Raw genomic sequence first — 23,128 nt, forward strand, 5'->3', positions numbered from 1 at the left:
ATAGAGTTTTCTTAATAGATCCAGCTGTGTCTGAGTTAATTTCTAATTTCTTCACATCCACCTTTAAAGCCGTAATCCCTAGCACAATCCCATATATATATATATTTGAAATTCTAGTAATCATAAAAAGTTTGATGTTATACTAAGAAGCTAGTTTTGGAAATGGTTCATAAGCCTCATATGACTAATCAAAATTCATATTCAATAAACATAGGTGGGGTGAATAAATCAGTTTTGGGGTTGGTTTTTCATTAGTCCTATACAATTTTCTAAAGTTATCCTTGATTCTTTCTAGGCCTCCCCACATTTACTGCTTTTTCATTGCTATACCATGCTTGTCTACTGCTTTACCTATGACAACATATATTAAAATAAATATATACAGAATAAAAAATTAGATATGCACTAAGGGCAGTACCAATTTTAGAATTCTTTCATGTGCAAAGAACAGAGAGAAAAGAGAAAAAGGTTTAAAAGTTAACACTTAGGATCACTTTTATATCTTAAATTTTGAATAGAACATTATTTTCATATCTATTAAAATCCAATTCATAGATTCCAATAGAATTTGTGAAAAAGCTTCTTGTTTATTGTGTCTAGTAGTTTTATTTGTAAGCAATATAGATGGGACATTTCCCCCCTGTTCTTTTCTGTTTTTTCCTTGGTTTTTTTTTTTTTTTTTTGAGGAAATGATTGCATTTCTTTACATTATTAGATTAAAGCTAAATACATTACACTTTCAACAAACTATTTTATAATTTAAGATTTAAAGGTCATACATTGTTTTTGAGCAAGGAGGCCATTGCTGTAGAGTTGAAGTGTAGGTCAGGTTTCATTTTTAAATGCCTTTGGACAGATCTTTTCCTGATAATTGGAGAAATGGTCTCTGAGGGACAATTTCACCTTGTGGCTTGGAACCCCAGCTGGATTCAGAGTCCAGTGATATCATATGGAATAATAACTACTGTAAAAAGTCCTTTTCTCTTTGGTACAGCTGGCAGTGTCAAAATATGCTCTTTAGTTATGCATACATTTATCTATAGATGAAGATGTTGAGAGTGAATTTTTTGGTTAGGAAATGCATTATCTTCCATATTTTTAAGATAATACATGAAAAATCAGGAGTGTATTTTGGCTAGAATTAGTGATTTGCATATAGATACCCATGGAACTACACGATTTCTTAAGCACATACTGCTGTTTCCTCACAAAATGCTTTTTCCTCATGACATGAAAAACACTGCTACTTTTAAAATTTGTTGTTGTATCACAAAACCATTAACAGCGGTTTCACATGGGTTGTTTGGTAGGGTAGCTATTTCTGGATCCTTCTTTTAGTTTGACCTTTGACAGGGGAGATACTGTTCAACAGCACGAATAAGCTGCAGGTATTTTATATTAGGGAACAAAGACCCTCTCTCTCATCAGTTCTCAAATACGTAACTTTTTCAGTTCTCTCAAATTTCATGAAGCAATGTAAAACTATATCTGCAGAAATGAATTCCTTTCTAGGTAATTACCATTTTTTATTTAAATACCTGTGGAATAAAATCTATGCTGGACCTTTTAAAAATGCACGATTACCTAGAGTGTTAAAACTTTGCTATTTAAAAATTACTTTACCTTGAAATTAGAAAAAAATGAACTGCTTTTTATATAAACTCAAGAAGAATTTTACCTAGTCTATAGCTGATAAACATGAAATCATATTTCTGACTGCTTGTTCTTGAAGCCAAGTTCGGTCAACAATTTTAGGGTGCTTTCTGTTGGCACTCCAGTAGATTTAGTGTCTAATGATATCACAGTGAGCATGGTGAGCTCATTAAGAAGTTTAACCCACAATCCCTGTGCTGCTAATCAATACTCCATAAAGCCTGTTCAAGATTGTAGTGTTAGTTCAGGGCCCCAATACAATTTTAGTAATAAGAGATCCATTCAGCTTTTTTTCTCTAACTTCCAAAAGCAGCGATCTTCCTTGGAATTAGATAAAATGGTCCATAGAGAAGGTATGATTACTGTCTTGAGCTCCTTTTCTAATTAGCACAGTAAAGTTAAATCATTGCTATAACCAACTGGTAAATCTAGCTGTATGGGTGCACCTTGTACTATTTTTGAAACTTTCCTACAGTTTGAAATCGTATCAAAATGTAAAGAAAAAAGTTACTATCAATACTCCTGGGGATGATGAAAGAAGGATTAAAAAGATACTAGAAAGAGAAAATTCTAATAAATGAAAGAAAATTCCAAAGGAATCTGAAAATTTGTGTTGAATTTAATTTACTTCCTCATTCAAAGTTATGGAAGTAATACTAGATATGGTGACACATCAACTGAACAACACACACACACATATACACACACGGACAGTATTTATTCTCTATGAGAGCTTCACAATCATCACATTCTGAGCCAATAGGCTTTACCTTTTGGAAACATAAATAACAACAAATACAATTTGCAAAATCCTTTTCAGGGACAAAGTAGATCAAAGGTTCTTCTTTAATTATTATAACAGATAGACAATATTTTCTATTCTTTTAGTTTATTAAGACTCAAACAAAGCTTAATATGGTTAACATTTTGGAAGGATGCCTGCAAAGGACTTCATTCAAAATTTAGTCTCTCTATCAGATTTGCCTTTGTCTCCAGAAAATTTTATCCATTGGCAAATCCATTCATTTTTTAATTTTATAATTGAGCTTACAGGAATTGAGCTTTAAAGAAAGCTTAACTTTATCACTGTACCTCAGTTTTAGTTTGAAACTGTCACCTTCGGTTCACCTTTAATGTCACTAACACTGCAGGGGACGTGGTACCATCCTCTTTAGTGGCACTTAAATCACTTCCAGTTCTGATCAGCAGTTTATCCCTTTGCTTGTTACTGAATTTAAATCTCTATTAAGGCAGGGACCACGTGTGTTCTTTTTGTTGGTAAATAGCTTCTTTGCAGTTTGTACAATGGTTAGCTCACATTAAGAAATTTGAAAAGGAAAAAAGAAAAACTTTCTTTGGTAATAATAAAAGCAATTTTTTAAATGTTAATGGTTTAAAATGAATAGTAGATATACTCTGATCAAAGGGTAAGTTGCTATTGGCAAGCTATATCTCAAACTATACTTCAAATTATTTTATATTATGAAAATATTATTGAAAGAGGAGGGCATGGCCTCCCTCAACCTATAATTTCTTCTCCAGGTTAAGACTACTGTTTGTGTGTCTCTCACTAAAGATTAATGTGGGTTCCTGTTTTGATAAAAATGAGCTATGACTCTCTTTAAAAGCATCTGTGGTTCTAATTCAGATACTGACTAGCTGTGTCCTAATTCTTCCTTCCTTCCAGTGCTAACACTCAGGAATTTTGCGAGTCAAGTGTCTTCCAATCAGTGTTTGTTTATTTATTTGCCTTGTAACCTACTGTATTTTTCTTTGAAGGCAAAGTGCATATATTTTAATGGATCTTTCTACATTAATAGTAACACTGTGGGAATTATGGCTAGCACAGTACAGATGCTTAATACTTCAGACTATGATTCTTATTAGGAAGTATTTTTTTTCCATATAAGCATAGAGTCTATAAATAACATTGCATAGGAGGATAACAAAAGACCCACTAATTTGACTCTAATTTAGCCAGATAGATGGAAAGGGGGACATGGATAAATTTATATTATGAAAGCTTTATATCATGTATTTATCATTTATTCCAAGATAGTATCGAACATGAAGCTATTGTGGTATCCATTATGGTATATACAGGTGCCCATGGTATAACAAAAGAGGCTGCCAAGTCCCCATTACCCACCAATGTGGGCTTCTAGACAACTTTCCCATTCCCTAGCTAAGCCTCAGCATTTCACTACTTTCTTAAGTTCTTCACACTGCAGCAACATGATTCATGAAAGGCCCCCATTTCTAACTATCTCTACTCATTGACTTCCAGCTTGTTCTAGGATCAGGCTATCCTCAAACACTTACTTCCCTCTGAGGACTTCCCTAACCACCCCCACCTAATCTGGGCCTCCTGAGAACTTTTATAGCAATTTCAACCTTTCTCACAATACTGAGAGACATTAAGATACACCTGTGATGGCATGATGAAAAATGAACAAACTCAATTTCTGGTTTTATTTCCTTTACCTCAGAAATGATATTGTTTTGTTACCCATTCTTCCCTTTCCAGATAACCAAGCTGAAGATAGACAGTAACCCTTTTGCCAAAGGATTCCGGGACTCCTCCAGGCTCACTGATATTGAGAGGTAATGAGAATTTTCTGTTTACTTTTTTTGCCCAGATAAGATAAAGAGAAGCAGAAGTTTGTAAGAATGCACTCCTGTCAATGCCAAAGAACCATAACCATACTGTTTACAGTCTCCAACGCTTGTACAGTCTCCAATTCCCCACCCTATCTTCCCTCCCAGTTAGTTATAAACCCTGTAGATAGGCAACTGCTTAAGCTTTGACAGCTGCTGAAACTGGATCTATCTGATGCTTAATTTCTGAGTGGCTTCTTTGGACAGGACATTTATTCGACTATAAAAAATAGTGTTTCTTTGTTATCAAAGACTCTGTCCTCTTGATGATATTAAGCTTCATCTTATGAGTGGCAATTTGCAGAGAAATAGAATCTTAATAGCTTTTGCCTTCTGAAGTGGATATACTCGCTAACACAAAGACTAAAAAGGTCGTTTGGAATTTTGAAATAAGGAGAGGTAACTTAATTCAAGGCACATATTTTACCTATAATGTAGAGTACTTATATTCAATAGGAAAGCTATCAGATCTCAGGACCTTTAAGAAGGCAAGTGACAATCATGTGCCTATAACTTACCCCACTTTTTACTTAATTAAAATGGTTCACACAGTTTGAGACTGTCAGTGTGATTAGTAATGACTATATTGAGACCCACGGTTGCCCAATATGAATGTAAAAAAAAGTTTTCTTTTTCAAAGAGATTTTTCAACCTGAATATTTGTATCCCTTAAACATACTATGTAACTTTCAATACTTAATTCTGGTTTGTTTTTCTTGTTTTGGTTTGGTGAGGACATTTAAGTTCTAACTCTCTTTGCAAATTTGAATTATATAGTACGGTGTTATCAACTCTAGTCACCATTTTATACATTAGATCCTCAGATCTTATTCATCTTCTGTACTTACTTACTACTCTTTTATGTAGCCTGAAACCTTTATTGACAAGTGGGGTACCCTAGTTACCAGTCCAGATTTGGTTCATTTTATCTCCAAATCTTTGTGTGATTTCCCTACCAACTGTTATATGTTTCTGCCACATTCTTTGTGACCTACCACATGGTCATATCTCCTGACCTCAAGCACTTCTCCCCAACTTGTCCCGGCAACTCGAATGAAAGGGTAATTCCCTGTTTTATCAACATCTGTCTTATCCTTCCCTTACCCTTCCCAAATGGCAGAGCATAGAGGGGGGGGGGTTGATTTGGGGAACAGATATCGAGACCCGGGGAAGATGCAGAGAATCCAGCAGGAGGGACTGGCAGTTGGGCAGGAACTGTGGGATTTGAGTGGAAAAGAAAGAATAATTAGTTGGAGAGCTTGACAAGAGGTTGAGGGTACTGAGACCAGGAAAGAAACTTGAAATTGTTGTTGAAAATCCATCGCAAACTACAGAGAGATGGCAAGGCAGTAATCTCTGGTTAGGTGATTAGGTGGGGCATAGGCAGGCAAAGAGGCTATGAGATCCAAGTCAGTGAGAAAGTGATTTTAGAAACGTGAGTGACAAATGAGTCAGCCCATTTACAAAGGCTACTCTCATTTAGGTGTGGCCTTTTTTAATCTCCTTTTTCTGGAGTGCCAAAAGCACTGATTTCAGGCTGGGTTTATGCAAGTGGGATTATAATAAGTGAACCTTTTCTCTGTTCCAGTCAGGTGTCAGAAAAGAATGAAATCAGTGGTTTGGGGCAGGGGGGAAGTAGTGATATATTCTTGTATTGTGCATCATCTGTCTCAGACGGAGGTGGTGAGCCTGGTAAATGGAGACAAGCTCAACTCTGCCTTTTCCTGGCTGAGTGGTCCTAGAGAAGTCATGTAACCCCCGAGTTTCTTTCCTTATTTAGAAAATGGAGAGAATAACCCTGCTCACTTTAAAGGTTTACTATGGGAACCATGTACGATGATGTGTATGAAATTACTTTCTAAACCTAAAAATATAAAATAATTACATTTTATTAGATGAGCATAGTTTTGCCCCAAGACTACTTTTATACTACTCCTCGAGTAAAAATAGCCCCTGTGGTTGCACATATGCTCACAAGAGACAAGTACCCAGAGTGACTGCCTTTTAGAAAGCGACAGATTTGATAACACATGCAGCCATATCTTCCACTTATTGAATAAACATCCTGACGTGGGGAACACTCCCATGTACATGAAGCTGAGAAGTTTTCAATAGTCTGAGGGCCAAGAGAGCATCTTATATGACCAGCTGAAAGTTTGCAACATGACCTAAGTAGTGTGAAATTGGCCAAGGTTTTGGATTTCATTTCCAGGTATTTAAGTCTGAATTTTTCCTAAACAGCCTTTGGGGATAGGACAAATCAGATCAATTGATCTTTGGAGACCTAAAGAAATTAAATTAGTCTGGAGTCAGTTACTGCACTAAACCATCTAGTAATTGAATTGCTCCTTGTAACTGATTGAAAACAGCCCTATTTGTAACAATATAGAGGGCTTTTTTAAAGAAGAGATCTTAGAGAAAAACACATCTTTTTATGACATGATGACAGAAATTGCACTTTTCTAACCTAATTGAATATGATGTTATAGATATGTGACCTTAATGATTTCAAGTTTCCTGTTCCAAATTTACAACTACTGTGTGGGACACCCAAACAAAAATGCCTTTAGGATTGGATCTGTTTGCCTTGTACCTCTAAATTCACAGTATTATTCTTTCTACTACTGCATGAACTTGGGGAAACTCTAAAAAGCATTCTGGTTTTCTTGCTCTCATTTTATGAGATTCCATTCAGATACTTGAATGTCTCACATACTTCACATGTAGCCTTACTCTCAGGGACAGTATCTCCCTCATTTGTAAAAGGAAATTCATTTTATAAGTGAAAGTAGAAAGTATTTTCATTAGATGCTTTGCATACCCACCTACAGTGGACAGCTAAGAAGCAAACCAAAAATCCAAAGGGATTTCTTAATATTATCTAACTTATAGTTTTTTATAGTTGAGGGAAAGAATAGTCTGCTGGTGCCTTATAATAAATAACTTTCAGTCCGTCAGTTGGTGTTTTCTTTTTCTTATCGGTGGGGGGAAGGAAGGGGGCACTTTGTATAGTAAATGAAGGCATAGTATTACTTCTGAGAAAGGAAAAATAACCATGAGGGTTTTTAATAGTGCAAAATTTTCTTCTCTTAGTTTTTTTGTTTGCTCTGTTTCTTAAAAATAGAATTCATACTACTGTAGAAAAATACTGACAAGCAAGAAAAAAAGCATAAAGACAGCAACAAAATCCCTTTCATTCAGACATAACCACTGGCAAAATTTATATATTTACCCAGATAATCTCCTGTGCACATATAAACATTAACTTCCTTTGAAGTTTATCTCATACACTACTTTTAATTATTTTTCCCTAATAGCAGTTGGTATATGTGTAGAGTATACTTTTTAATAACTGCCTGATTTTCCATCGTGTACAATAATCTGACCAATCCTATATGTTAATTACTTAGGTTTCCCACTTTTTGTTATTACAAACAGTGCCAGGAGGGAAATGTATGTCTTTACAGACATTATTACTACTACAGGATAAATACTAACAAATAAAAATGTTGCATACAAGGATATACATTATCTTAACCATAATGTTATTTTTAATTGTTAAATTTGGGGTCCAACCTAAATGTTCAACAGTAGGAGAATAGTTTAATAAATACTTATAGTCATGCAATGAAATTTTTTTAAACTGTGGTAAAATATGCATCTTGACCATTTTTAAGTGTATAATTTGGTAGCATTAAGTACATTCACAGTGTTAGGCAACAACCATCACCATATCCATTTCCAGAATTTTTCTATCATCCCGAACAGAAAATCTGTACCTATTAAATGGTAACTCTCTACTCTTTCCCTCGAGTCCCTGGTAATGTCCACTCTACTTCCTGTCTTGATGAATTAGTCTAGCTTAGGTATTCATATAAATAGAAATATATACATTTTAAAGGCTTTTCAAACATACTGACAAGTTTCCTCCAAGAAACACTGTCCATGTCATGGTCAGGAGTATCTGTTTCTGTACACCCTTGTCAAATATGATCATCATTCATCTTTTTATCTTTGCCATTTTGATAGGTAAAAAATTGTATTTTTCTTTTGTAAGTGACCTATTTATGTCCTTAGCCCATTTTTTCCTTTTGGATGGTTCATCTTTTCTCTTATTGGTTTATAAAATCTTTTTATGTATTAATATTTTTATTGTTAATATATGTTGGAATCATTTTACCAGTTTGAAATGTTTTTATTTATATTTTTGATAAAGAGAACATTTCATTACCAAATTTATTGTTCTCTTCATGATTTCTGTGTTAAGAAGATATCTCCTACTCCAAAATTATATAAGTATATAAATATTCAACTACATATTTTCTACCACTTTATTGCTTTCTAGGTTTTTTTTTAAATATTTAACACATGCAGTATTCTCATTTTTTGCTATCTTGAATGTTAATTGAACCTGTTCTTTAAATGCTCTTTTAACATCCATTGAGACAGTTTTAATTATTTTTCTACTTTTAAATAACAGTATGACTAATTCTAGTTATACTGTCTATGTTGAACCACCCTGATATTTTTGGAATACATCTTGTCTGAATTTTAGCTATTTTTCTTGTAACACACTGCTGAATTTAACTTACTCATATTTAAGACTTTTTTTGTATCAACCTTCGTAACAGAGATTTACTTTGTTTCTTCTTTCCTTCCTGTCAGTTTTTGGTACCAGATTATCCTAGTTTATTTGAATGAATCAAAATATCTTCCCTCTTTTTACTGTTTGATTAGTTTAAATAGCAAAGAAGTGGTCCTTTATAATCTTGCCCATAAATTCATCTGGGTGCAGTATTCTCTTGGGGAATACTTCTTTAACTACATAGTTTGTTCCATAGTTTATCAGTCAAGTATACAGTTACTTCTATCACATTTAAATCCTGTCTTGAGTTCTACTTTGTCTAATCTTACATTGCTATATCTTAAAATTTTTTGATTTACCTTTTAATTAAAAAAAATGTTTGTCTCTATAGCAATAGACCCCCCCCCCTTGCATCATCAAATATTCTGACCTTCTTTAAGTAAAAAACCCACCTTCTCTTAATGCCATATATCTGAGTTACTGATTCTCCCAGTTTCCTACTTCCTTCTTATAGTAAAGCTTCTTGGAAAGAGCTCTATGTGTTCTCAATTCCTTTCTCCCCTTTGTCTTTTCTACCCTGTCTTTTGGACTTTTACTCCCACTATCCCACCAGTACCCCTTTGTCCAGTTCTCCTGTACCTCCCTACTGCTAAGCCCAATGGTCAATTCTCAGTCCTAGCTTACATCACCTATCATCAAGGTTAGACACTGTTGTTTATTTTCCCCCTTTTTCCTCTTGGCTTCCAAAACCTCTCACAATCTCTGGTTTTTATTCTATGCCACTGGCCATTCTTTCTCCATTCCCTTGTTGGTTCTTCTTCTTGCCCTCCATCTATAAACAGTAATGTGTTCCAGGCCTTAGTCCTTGGATGTCTTCTCTTTTCAGCCTGCATTTCCTCCCTCGGTGATATGATCCAGTTTCATGCCTTTAAGTGTCATTATATGATAACTACTATCAAATTTACATCTCTGGTTCTGGACTCTCTGGAGTCAGAGATCTGGCTGGCTATTTCCTTTATTTTCCCTCTCCCCTAAAGGTACCTCAAATTTCATTCATCTACAACAGGATGGCCAACAACACTCTTCTACATCTGCTCTTCTCTTACAGTTCCCTTCGCAGTTGCATCCCCCCCCCCCATTGCTCCAGCCAAAAAACTGGGTGTCACCTTGGCTCCTTTTTCTCACTTCCCACATCCAAAGAGTCAACTAGTCCTTTAAACTACATCCAGAGGAGTCCAACTACTTCTTACCATCTCCACTGCTACTATTCTTATCTAGGACACTATTATCTCTTTCTGAGATTACTGCATTAATTTTCTTTTCTTTTTCTTTTTTTTGGGGGGGGGGGCTGTACCTGTGGCATATGGAAGTTCCTAGGCTAGGGGTTGAATCAGAGCTACAGCTGCCAGCCTATGCCACAGCTACAGCAACGCAAGATTAGAGCCACGTCTGTGACTTACACCACAGCTCACGGCAGCACTGGATCTTTAAACCGCTGAGCGAGGCCAGGGATTGAACCTGCATCCTCATGGATACTAGTTGGGTTCCTTACCACTGAGCCACAATAGGAACTGTTTACATTAATCTTCTAATTGATCTTTCTGCCTCCACTCTTACTACTCTTAAGTCCATTTTCAGTTCACCAATCAGAATGATTTCATCAAAGAAAGGAAGTCAGACTATATCATTCTTGCTCAGAGCTCTCTAGTGACCTACCTTCTCATTCACAGTAAAATCCTAAGTCCAGACAAGGCCCAAAAGGTCCTATAGGATCTGAATCTATCAGATAACCTTGCCAGTTATCTTCTAGAACATATCTACCTTTGTCTTGCTCACTTTTCTTTGAATATGCCCAAGACCATCTCGGCCCTGGGGCCTTTATACTTCCTTATCCCTACTTGAAATATGCAGCTCTCAATATCTGATTGGTCCAAGGCTTTGTCTTTCATTTCCTACTATATCCCCAGAACCTAGAATAGTGTGTAGTACTAAAGTATTTGTTAAGTAAATAATGATAATGATATCTTTTTAAAAATACCATAATCATTTAAATTTAATTCGTCGCACACATTTCATTGTTTAATGATCATTTCTTCTATGAAACTGTAATTGCTAGAATTGTATTCTTACTTTATTCTCAGTTGCTGACAAAGTTTGAGTAATTGGTTGAGGAAGGATCTATGGGTCATCTTCTTTATCAGTTCTTATGAGAGGATCTGTTGACATTATGTATAAACCTGACTGGGATCATAGTTTTTCTTCTCAGAACCCTTTCAACCTTCCTTTGTCATCAAGCTTTTAAACTGTGGAGTAAAAGCTGATGCCAAAGTCACTGTCTTTCCTTTGTCAGAAGCTCACCTTTTTTTCTCTCTGATAGAATGCTTTTGGAAAGTTTTCTCTGAAATTCAGAAATTGTACCAGTATTTGCTCAGTTGTATATTGTTTTCATTTGTATTTGCAATGTAACCCAGCCCTTCAAACTGAAAACTCAAGTTGTTATTCATCTCAGGAAATGTTTCATGTTGTTTTTCTCTTCTTCCTTTTTGCTTCTAATTGGTCTGCTCTATTAAGACCTACTAAAACTCCTATTATATATTTGTTACATTTCTTGAATCTATTCCATTTCTATTATATATTGTTTACTAATTTTCAACTCTTTATCTTTTTACTCTCATATTGGAAGAATTCCTTATATGAATCTTCTAATTTGTTGATTCTGTTTTCTGCAGTATCCAGTATTCTGTTTGCTGTCCTTATTGAGTCCTTTTAAAATGTGATAATTATTACTTTGCCATTTCCAAGTATACTTTTACATTTGCATATTGTTCTGTTTTTTAAAATTAGTTTTCTTCTTTTGAATTGCTGAATGTTTTATAATGTCCAATTATCTTTCTGTAGCTCATGTATAGAATGTGATGTCTGTTACTTTATTCAGTGTTAGGAGCTGAGATTAATTTTGAATAAAAGTATGTGGATCTTTGTTTAATATTTTTAGATGCAGACTGAAAAAGGGGTAATAATCCAAATTATTTTAAGTGTGCTTGTGTAGAGATATAATTACTCTGTTTGCATTAGGAAGTTGTTGCAGGTAGGTGGAGAGAGCCTTAGGAAAGGGAGTTTCCACTTCACATTGATTAAATTACATAGCTCAGCAGCTAGAACTCAGCTATTCCCCAGCAAGGCAACCTCATGGCCCTCCCCCAGACCTTGTTGTGGTCATGGCCCCACACCATTCAGCGTACCCAAAAGATGGTGTGCTAGCTGAGAGCCTGCTGCAGTGGGATTCTTGCTCATTGCCTCCAGGAGTGTGAGAATCTGCTCGCCTTCAACTCAAGGATCTGCCTTTATAATTAATCTCTGTTGCTCCAAGATGGGGTTTAGGCAAAAAAAAACCTTCTCAATTCTTTCCCCCGAGGTAGATTTCCTCTCTGTACAGCAAGGAGCAGCACACTGGTTAATGCTTCCCCCACTCCTTTACTGTTTTTGGCTAAAATGTCAAAGAATGCAGTTAGCACTCTCTCTCATTTCCTGAGTTCTTCTTTTCTCTAAGTCATGTCAGTGCGGCAGAGAATTAAATACATAGGCTTATCTCACCTTATTGGTTCAGGATTCATACTTTAGAGTCTCTATAAAACATGTTTAAAACTCTCTGGCATTGAATAAAACTTTCAAATGCATGAATTTTGGACACAAGCCAAGAGGGAATCAGGCTCAGAGCTCAGAGACTCTATTAGTTTAGATGAAGAAGAAAACTTCAGGAAACAAGGTTGCAGATATGATATTCCAGAAATTTATAGAAGTTTTATCTACATCAAGCCATGGAGCAGCAAGCAGTTTGGCAGATTTGCTAAAGAGAGTCATAGTTTATGGATAATATAGGTTTTCCACAATGGACTCCTGGTTTTAGAAAGTAGTGTTTGGTTCTAACAGAGCTCTAAGCTGGTCTGAGGCAGCAAGGTTTGCACTGAGCAGTATGGTGTGAGTGAGGCCCATCTCTAAAGAGGTAAATACCTTGGAGCAGGGGTTGGCAAACTACTGCCTGCCACCCATTTGGTACAGCCCATAAGAATGGTCTTTACATTTTTAAATGGTTGAAAAAATATAAAAATAATATTCTGTACATACAAAAAATATAAAATTAAAATTTATTGTCCATGAAGTTTTATTGGAGGACAGTCATGTTTTTCTGTTTATATACTGTATGTGGCTGCTTTCGTGCTACCGTGACAGAGCTGAGTATATCTGACTGAGATCCTAAGGCCTGCAAAGCTTAAAATATTTACTGTCTGACTTTTACAGAGAAAGTTTACTGGTCCTGGGCTTAGAGCTTTAAGGGGTTATGGAGATGTTGGAGAAAAACTCCCACCTGAGGATTTATCCTTATGATAGTTCCTCTTTCTTCCTAAAATGAAGAAACTCAGAATTTCATTTTCAGGCCCACAAGATGATGCTAATCGACAAAGCTGGAGATATTTGATCTCTGCCAACACCTTACCCTTCATCTTTACAGTGGTTGTTTGAAACATCCTCTTAGGGTCATTTTAGCTTCTGTAGTTCAAGCCAGGAGAAAGATGACAGAGTAACAACTTCAAGGTGCATACCTTTTAGGATTCTCTGTAGATTTCAATTATCTATTTATTTTTATCCATCTTCTAATCCCGTGCCTCAACTATTACAAATATTTGAAAAATAGATTGTATTTTTTTTTCCTCTTTCAGCGTACTAGAATTTGCAGAGCTTGTAGGAAAAGGTAAAAAAAGGCAATTGGGAAAGTAGGTGTTAAAAAGACTCCTAAAACATCATCCAGTGTATTGTTAAGGAATTAGAAAGTACTTTTTCTAATATTTCCCAAATTTGCATTTTTAAATGGAAAAATAACATGATACTTAAAATGTGTCCGAATAGAGTACTCAAACTTTAAATAAATTAAATGTGAGCTTCCATCTCTCAGAATCCCCGCTTTCCAGATTGTCTCTTCTCAGTTTGAAGGGTATGTATTTGTACACCCAGGTGTACTTTAAAGATAACATCCTGTGTGAATTTCAATTCAGGATGACAGAGTTTTACTTAACCTCTCTGACTTTACACCTGTATCTCTTTTTGCACATTCTGGGTACCATTAGGAATGATAGAATATCCTGTCATTGCTTGTTTGCTCTATCTCACTGCTTACAGATGCAGAGCAATCTCAGACTATGCATATCAAACATGCCTCCAACAGTGTGACAACTAAAAATAGTCAAAGATCTTTTTGTGATTCTTTTTTTCCTTAGTGTAGATTCCACCAGAGTGGTTTTGTGGTTGTTTTGATTTTGTAGTCATACTATGAACACAAGGCTACACATTTAGGTTCATTTGTTTCAATGTACTTTTTATATTTTGGAATTACAAAATTATAACTTTATTATGTGGTTATTCAAATTTACATGGTTTCAAGACAAATCTATAGAACACAGCTTATTCAAAGGTGTCAAAATTCTACCCCTATCTTCTCTGTCCTATTTCTTCTCTCTCCTATAAGCAACCATTAAAAAAAGCATTGTTTATCCTTCCATTATGATTTTTTAATATAAGCAGATGCACTTATATATTCTCTTTTTTTAAATTTTAACATACTCTACACATTTTCAGCTTTTTTAACATAACAATATACATTATTATATTATATATATGTAATCTGTACTATGTAAGTATATATAATATATATTAATATGTTTTGAGTTCAGTTGTGTCTTTTTTTTGTATTTAAATATATATACAAGTATTTTATATAAACTTTTATTATGTGGTCTATTTTATTAGCAAACTTTGTTGTTCTTTTTTTTTTGGTAATTAGCCATATTCATACTCTTGTTTTCCTTTTCACTAATAACTATTAAAAATTCCTCCCTCTTTCTCATTTTCTTTAGATCCCCTACTAAAAAAAACATTAAAATTAACTGTTAACTTCTTTTTATCTTCCCCCTACTTTCCTTCTTTTTCAGCATCTGATTTGAAGTAATATTCCTTTAATCTCAGTTAATAAATGTAGATGATCAACAACATTATTCTATTTACCATGTTCTTTCCCCATTCTCCCCCCATTTTTGAGAACTGTATCTCATCTACCTTGTCAGAGAGTATCTTCATTATATATTTTTATCCTTTCTTGTAACCCTGGTTTAGTCTTAGTTCTACAAGTAAATGTATATTTAATGTCCCCCTGATGCATTTTATGTCAGTGTCTTTCCGGTGTCCTCGTTGTCTGAAGCTCAATTTATACCTGGCTCTTCAAGAAAGGCTAGTGGGACCGATATTCCTTGTCTTTTGCATGAACATGAACATGACACTTTGTGGCCTTTATTTCCCAGAGTCGGTTTGACTTGGTATACAGTCCTCACTTCACATTTTGTTTCCTGCAGTATCTCAGATATGTTGTTACTTCACTGTCTCCTGGAGGAAAGAGTGGCTGTCAAACTCTGATGACAACCTGATATTTTTTCCCATATTAGTGACTTGGTCTTTTTTCTGGAATCATCAAAAGAGTTCCATTCCTTTGTTCCCATTGTCCCTAATCAAAGGGTAATAGGGGATCTCCAGTTCCCAGAGGAGGATTATCTGTAAGTGTTGTGTTCTTGTTTCTTTCACTCACAGATGATGTGAAGGGACAGAAAGAAGGTGGCATCAGCCCTCTGAATTGTTACTCATTTGCTCCTCTGGTACTTCATGCTTCCTTAGGATAAGGAGTCCTTGGAATACAATCCAAGGCTCTCCCTACACTAAGTTCTAGTGAACTTGCCAATAGAATCACTTTTAAATTGTCAGAAGCTCTGCTGATAACCTTAGAAGCAGAGAGCAGGAAATTTGTGGTGAAATGAAATGTGAGGATTATATGGATTTCCCTTCTCTGCATCCTGGGTCCCATCCAGACACCTGCCGCTTGTACCATTTTGGTGGACTCTGTGGGAGGGCTAAGTGGATGTCTGCTTAGTACTCTCTCCAGATGTCCTATAGTAGAGCCATTTCCTTAATGAATCCCCCTCTACCTTTGAATTTTGGACACACTGATCACTGTGTTCTCAAGGTTTGCTCTAGAATGAGACTCTCTTTTATGTACTTGGCTCTCTCTCACCTTCCCATTTTCACCTTCCCCTGTTTAGGATATCTACTGGCATCTGGGTTTTCTTCTAAGCATTCTGGCTAGCTTTGGGGGAAAAAAAATCCTGACATTCAGGGCTCCTGAATAAGTTATGCATGTCATAAACTAATCAGTCCAACCTAATAGTTGTTGCCCAAATAGCCAATAACATAAGTTCTCATATCACTATTAAGTGTTATCTTTAGAGGAAAAAACTGGTAGAATCAATGTATACAGAGGAGAGAAATAAATATATATATATATATTAAGCTGAATTGGCTGAGAATATAAGTGAATTAAATTTCAGCCTAGTGAATACTGAAATAACTTGGCTTGAGAATTCCCTTAATCTTTCATAAATACAACTATATTTGACTGTTATGGAGATTCTTACAGAGTAGATTATACAGTGTCTGTAATTAAGAAAGTAAAACAGGAGTTCCCGTGGTGGCTCAGTGATTAACGAATCCGACTAGCAACCATGAGGCTGCGGGTTCGATCCCTGGCCTTGCTCAGTGGGTTAAGGATCCAGCGTTGCCGTGAGCTGTGGTGTAGATCGCAGATGCAGCTCGGATCCTGCATTGCTGTGGCTCTGGTGTAGGCTGGTAGCTACGGCTCTGATTCGACCCCTAGCCTGGGAACCTCCATATGCCGTTGGAGCGGCCCAAGAAAAATGGCAAAAAGACAAAAAAAAAAAAAAAACGAAAAGAAAGAAACTAAAACATAATTTCAATGAAGTCTGCTTAAAAAAAAACAAACAAAAAACCTCCCTGGATTTTAGGGACAGCCACCATATGAGAGGCAGGCTACTCAAAAGTAAAAATACCAAAGGAAGCAAATGACAAAAGCTAGCAACAATAATCTCTGCTTTATTTACTTTGAGGCTGGAATGATTTGGGCACCCATCCGGTTTATCCCTATCATCATGCAAATGAGGCAACTAGGGCCCAGAGAAGGATTTGTCCAGGTCACACAACTAATTAGCAGAAAATATGAGGTTAGAACTCAGGGTTCTTTGCAACAAGTACTGGACATTTTCAAAATAACTATTTTTAATTTTTATCTCTGTTAATTTATTTATAGATTCATAAATTATTAGAGCCATAATGAATTGTAAAGAGTATCTAATCCAGTCCACCATCTCCCTACCACTCCTTCATTTTATAGAGAAAGACAAAGCCCAGATACAGACAGGGACTCTGATCAAACAGCTTCTTAGTAAAGAAACATCTTTTATTCATCATCTCCAATGAAGACAACAGTTAGTATAGGAGACTGCATGCCTAAAATGAAAATAATTTTGTTCGGTAACTAGATTAAAGTCTGCTTTTAAATAAAATCTATTAATTTAGTAAATTAAAATAATCTATTGACAATACCACAAAAAGGAAAGGATGCCTTTCAATGGAGCTAAATTTTCAAGAAGTAGTCACCACTAAATTCTTTTAATTAGCAAGCTGTGTTTCTGCACTTAAAATGCTACTTATTTATCAATGGGTTCTAAGAGAAAACATGTATTTTATGAAACTGTCAAATCAGTGAGTCTGATAGTCTAGCAGAGTTATTCACAATTGACTTATGGTTGTAACTTGTTCTCTTTTCTTTTTTTTCTTTTTTGTGTCTTTCTGTGTATAGAACATACATAGGGGATATTTGTCCCCTGCCTCACAGCTTACTAATGTTTATTTAGAGGCTGAGTAGTCTGTACTTTGCATGAGATCTTTGTTCTAGTCAATGGTTAGACTTAGAAAATGAAACATAATAGCTCTCCCTTCCCCCATATGGTATAGTTTACTTATTTAAGTTGCTAATGATTATATAAAACCAGAAATGTATATTACCATTGAAAAGAAAAGTGAGTAGGATTAAGTCAAATAAATAAAAATAAACTAAAATCTAAAAGCTTTTAAAAAGATTACGGTGATTTTGTTTTTCCAAAATGGATTGCATAATATATTTCTGTTCTCAAATTAAAATTAATGATTTATAATACATTTCAAATTTTATTACCTAAAGTTTTCATTTATTAAGTACTGTGTAGAAGCTACAAATATTGATATATTGTCTTCCAGTAATTTATAACATTATCTGCATAAATCTTTAGAAAAATATTGTGACAAGGAGTTATTTACAAAGGCCCAGTAAGATATGATGTAAAACATGAGCAAATTGATAAGCAAGGACAACTTTAAATATTTTGTTTCCTATAAATTAGATTTGATTTTAATGGAGTTGACATTTTCCATAAGTACATCTTTTTCCAGGTCTACATTTAGGAGAGAAAATTAGAATATAAATTGAAAAAACATTTAATTTTTATTTAATTTTCTCTCAACATATATGACACACAGGATGGTTTAAAGGAAGCATGGCAAATTATAGCCACTAGAAGTCTCAGTTTCATCTAAAATGATTATGATTGTGTAACTAGCTTTGGGAACATATGACCTTGATACTCAATAACAAAAGTAATTTAATTTTTTCACCTATAAACATTTATTGAACATTTATTATATGCCTGGTACCAATATAAACACTCTATATGTATTAATATTAAATCTTACTAATAACCCTAGGAGCTAGGTCATATTAATATCCTTATTTTGCAGCTGAGAAAACTGAGGCACACAGAAGTGAAGTATTTGCCCAAAGGCACACAGCTGGCAGGTGGCAGGGCTAGGATATCTGAACTAAGCAGATTCCAGCAAACATGCAGTAACCACTACATTAGGGCAGTGGTTCTACAAGTGTGGCCTCCAAGTCAGCAGCATCATTGTCACCTAGAAACACAATGGAAATTATATTCTCAAGGCCATACTTCAGACTTAGTATATTAGAAATGCCAGGGTGAGGTCCAGCAGTCTGTTTTGACCAGCCCTTCAGGTAATCTTGATGAACACTGTCTTAGCCTGTTTGGGCTGCTATAACAAAAATGTCACATTGTGAGCGGCTTAAACAACATTTACTTCTCACAGTTATGGAAGCTGGGAAGTCCAAGACAAGGTGCTAGTGGTTTCAGTTTTTGGTGAGGACCTGCTTCCTAGTTTACAGAGAGTCATCTTCTCACTGTGTCCTCAAAGGGCTGAAGCACAGAAAGTTAAAGCAAGCTCTCCTGTCACTTCTTAAAAGGGTACTAATCCCATTCATGAGGGCTCCACCCTCAAGACCTAATTGTCTACCAAGGGCCTCACATCCTAAAATTATCACACTGACGATTAAATTTCCACATGAATTGTGGGGGACACAGTCCATAACACACTGTTTGAGAACCACTGCTGAGATAAAGAAACTAACTATTGTTCTCACCTTTGTTCAGAGGCCAGCAGTGTAGTTAGTGGTAGAGAGAGAGTCATACAAACACAAAATTGCCATCCATCTAGTAAGTGCATTTATAGAGGAATATATTGGGTCTAGTTATAGTGCAAAGGAGAATGTGAGGAGAAAGAAAAGGTTTTGTCTTTCGAGAATTGAGAAATTTACACTCTATTTTTAGAGAATAGAGGAAAGAAAATCAGTTCAGTACAGATAGAATATGTTGGTTTTGCTTATCTAGAGTTTGAACAAGGAGTTCACACGGCTTCCAACAGTTTTGAACATACTGGCAGAAGCAACATAATCCCTGAAGCTACCTTCTCTATCTTGCCGACCTTCTGGCCTATGAATTTCTCTCCCACGTGTATATTATTAGTCAGAAGATAATCTAAGGTAATGATGTGCTCTTTTAGAAAAATAATTTAGTGTCAGATATTAGAAAGGCAAAACTTCAATTATGGTACCATTTATTTATCTATTAAAATCCGAAGTAACTACTGTCTCTTGCTTTGGAATTTAACAGAACTGAACATTATAAGGCACTGTCCTAGCTTGTAATACCTAAATCACTTAACCGTTTAGGTGAGTTATCCCTTATTTTTCAGGGCACAACATTTTAGAAATCCTCACAATAGGCTTCTAGGCTAAACAGATTCTTTGCACTTTTCATTCTGCTGAAAACAGGAATTAGACATAAAGCAAACAACATGAGCTGTCTCTTCTTTGTAACATCTTTGAATAGATGGCCCTGATTTGCACCACTGTTTTCAATCACTTAAAAGGCAATAATTTAATTATGCCATCCTTTATATAAGAACTGCCATTGCTTTCAGTTCACTGCCAGGCCTGACACAAGTAAATCACTTCAATAAAAATCCCTTTTTTCTCCCTCTTAGAGATAAGAGTAAGTAATGATACCAGTGATCTTCTAAGGACAAAATGAATATAAGGTACTTCATATAGAAAAGCAACATATCTCACAAGTCAGTGGTTCGCTGTGTTAAATTTTTTCTTGCGTGTGTGTGAACAAAATGTTTAAATGATTTTACAGAAGGACATTTTTAGAGAGGCAGGTGCTTCACTCTCCTTTTGAACTTAAATGCTTGGATTGAGCAGATTGTGTGCCTAGGATGGGCAGAAGAATACACTTTAGAAATATACAGTCCATAATTTCAGACCCCTGGTAGTCATTCTTTTATGACTTTAACTAAGAGAAAATATTTTCTAGGGTATTTGAAGCAAGTTCTTTCCTGATGTGAAAGTAACCACCTAATTTTTTTCTAAGTTCACTTTAAATATTAGCAGTATGACACATGGCTAAGACTAAAAGGACATCAGCTTGAATGTATGTTACAGATGTCATTTTTTTAAGGGTTGCTCAACTCAACTGACTTTTTTCTTAGTGACCCAAGTTACTAAAAAGACAGTCACACTCTAATACTGTAGTGAAATAAGTCCTTCAGTAAGTGTTAAGGCTGCAGGGGTCCAAGGTCCAAACTTACCAGAATGTGGGGATATAAAGATTAAAATATATGGCAGTTGGCAAAATGATGTTAGGGTTCATGTCATGCCAAATTATCCTGTTAACTTCAGCATTTAATATATTTACCGGTGCTTCTTAGTAAATGATAAAATGTTTTCATTTCAGTAAGTCCAACTCAATGGTTAAACAAGTTTGTTCCAGGGATCTTTTAAAAATAGATTACACTTTTAAACAGATGATATGGACTTATTAAAGCTTAATGTTTTTATCTTTTTTTTTTCTTGTCTTTTTAGAGCTTCACATGCGGCATATGGAAGTTCCCAGACTAAGGGTTGAACTGGAGCCGTAGCCGCTGGCCTAAGCCACAGCTACAGCAATGCGGGAATTTAGGCCCCCAAATAAATTGGTGCCCTAGTGGCCATTTATGTATTTTTCACAGGTTTTCTATAATTTTCAGCCTTAAAGCAACAAGAATCTCAAAATGTCCATTATCCAAACTACCCATAATGTCATATACTATATGCACTTAACTAGGTTTATTAGTGAACATTGAGTCTTTTTATGACTAATGATATTGTGAACTTTGGGCCAACATTTCATCAGATGTTCAATCACTGCAGTTCATATCAGGTAAGTATTTGTTTTGTATTCATTAGCTAATGAAGACACAGGATTGCAGCTCCCAGTATAAATTCATTGTCATTTTTTCATATCACTAAATCCATATTCCTATGGTCTGGTTTTATAGCCCCTTGTTCACCTCTGTCCCTCATTTTGTAGGATTTCAGAGGACTGTGCCTCTCCTATGCAGTTAGGTTTCTTGTATTTGTATGCCTGAGGTCATGTTTCTGAGGAGTCTACAATGTAAAAACTGTACATGTTTTGAATGTTGTCTTTCCTGGAAGTGGTGGCCTTTTGGCTGAGAAAATGGTTTGCCTGACTAGTAAATGATGTTCAAGATGCCTCTCCTTCTCTGAGTACTTAACTTTTTAGTTTGCTTACTCTCTAACCTAGGGAAAGTGTGGAGAGCCTGATTCAAAAGCATTCCTATGCCCGCTCACCCATCCGTACCTATGGAGGAGAAGAGGATGTGCTGGGGGATGAGGTTCAGACGACACAGAATCGAGGTAAGACAGCTTTCGGGAGCAAGAGCATCCAAAGGGGAATGCAGGTAGGGAGGTGATGAGATGTCTAGTCTTCAGGGGAGAGACTGCCCCAAAGTATTTGAGAAGCCTCTTCAGGAAGGGACAGTCTAAGGCTGATCCTTATTTTGCCTGTAAGTCTTAAGTGATTATGCTGCCTGAAGCTTTCCTGTGGTTTGTTTTCCAGTAAAAGGACATTGAGCCTCTGAGCCAGGACCCAGGAGTTACTTATCTGTGATACTACCAAAGAGCTACTGGATTTTAGAGGTGGTCCCTTAGTCTTTCTGAACCTCAGTTTTACAGTCTGAAAGTCAAGGAATATATCTGTTTCACTGACATCAAGAATATCTTATTAGGATCAATGACTAGAATGGAAAACACTTTTAAAAGGCAGATTCTTCTAATGAAGTCCATTGTGTGAGGCAGTGGCCCTGGTGAGAATAGACGGGGGTGCCCCAAAATGCCTCCACTGTAGACGTTCAGGTAGGAGCCCTTTGAACATCTACGTCTGGGAGGCCAGAGAAAAGACACCAGAAGATGCCTGGGCACAGGGGTATTTGTATAGGGAATGTCCTTCGTCATATTTTTATGTTTATGATATGGAACAGCATAAATAGTCAAACATATGATATCTTTTACAACTAAATCCAAATGAACTACCAGTTATTCAGCTGGAAAATTCAATGTCAACATTTGTTTAAACTTCTGGATGCTACGATATAAGAAAAACATACTCTTGCAACTTGGAAAATATCTAATAAAAAATTATGGAAGCTAAGCTATCATTCCTGGCAGTTTGTAATGATGTGTTTATTATATACTAAGTATGTGATAAATACAATATACACATATATTTTGTTTTGTGACAATTTTCTATTGACCTGGCTTCTAATCTTTGCTTAGTACTATACTATTTTCATAAATGCATCATTTTGTTTTATAACATGTAGTATGTTTTTACATCCTGTAGGGAAAATCTACCCTTATTACAATTTTAAAAATTTTAATATTCTGCCATTATTTGTCCTGGTAACTTTGAGAGTGGAGTTGAAGTGGGGGAATTAGCATTTCACCAGCTTTACAGTAAATCAGTAAGTTAATTTGAGGATGAATGACTTTTAAAAAACATTTTAATTTTCATCTAAGAATATGGAATGTGATCCAGTTATTAAAGCATT

The 23,128-nt window shown here is 35.6% G+C and overlaps 1 protein-coding gene across 1 annotated transcript in view; it reads left to right on the forward strand.

Moving 5' to 3' along the window:
* The window catches only part of TBX20 (T-box transcription factor 20), a 46,314-nt gene that overhangs the window by 17,390 nt on the left and 5,796 nt on the right, over positions 1–23,128 (forward strand). Inside the window, exons 6-7 of the mRNA XM_047763744.1 lie at positions 4,181–4,257; positions 21,823–21,935. Coding sequence (XP_047619700.1) covers positions 4,181–4,257; positions 21,823–21,935 — 190 coding nt within the window. The remainder of the gene's footprint in view (positions 1–4,180; positions 4,258–21,822; positions 21,936–23,128) is intronic.

This window comes from Phacochoerus africanus, chromosome 16, assembly GCF_016906955.1.
Source record: "Phacochoerus africanus isolate WHEZ1 chromosome 16, ROS_Pafr_v1, whole genome shotgun sequence".
NCBI classification, from domain to species: domain Eukaryota; kingdom Metazoa; phylum Chordata; class Mammalia; order Artiodactyla; family Suidae; genus Phacochoerus; species Phacochoerus africanus.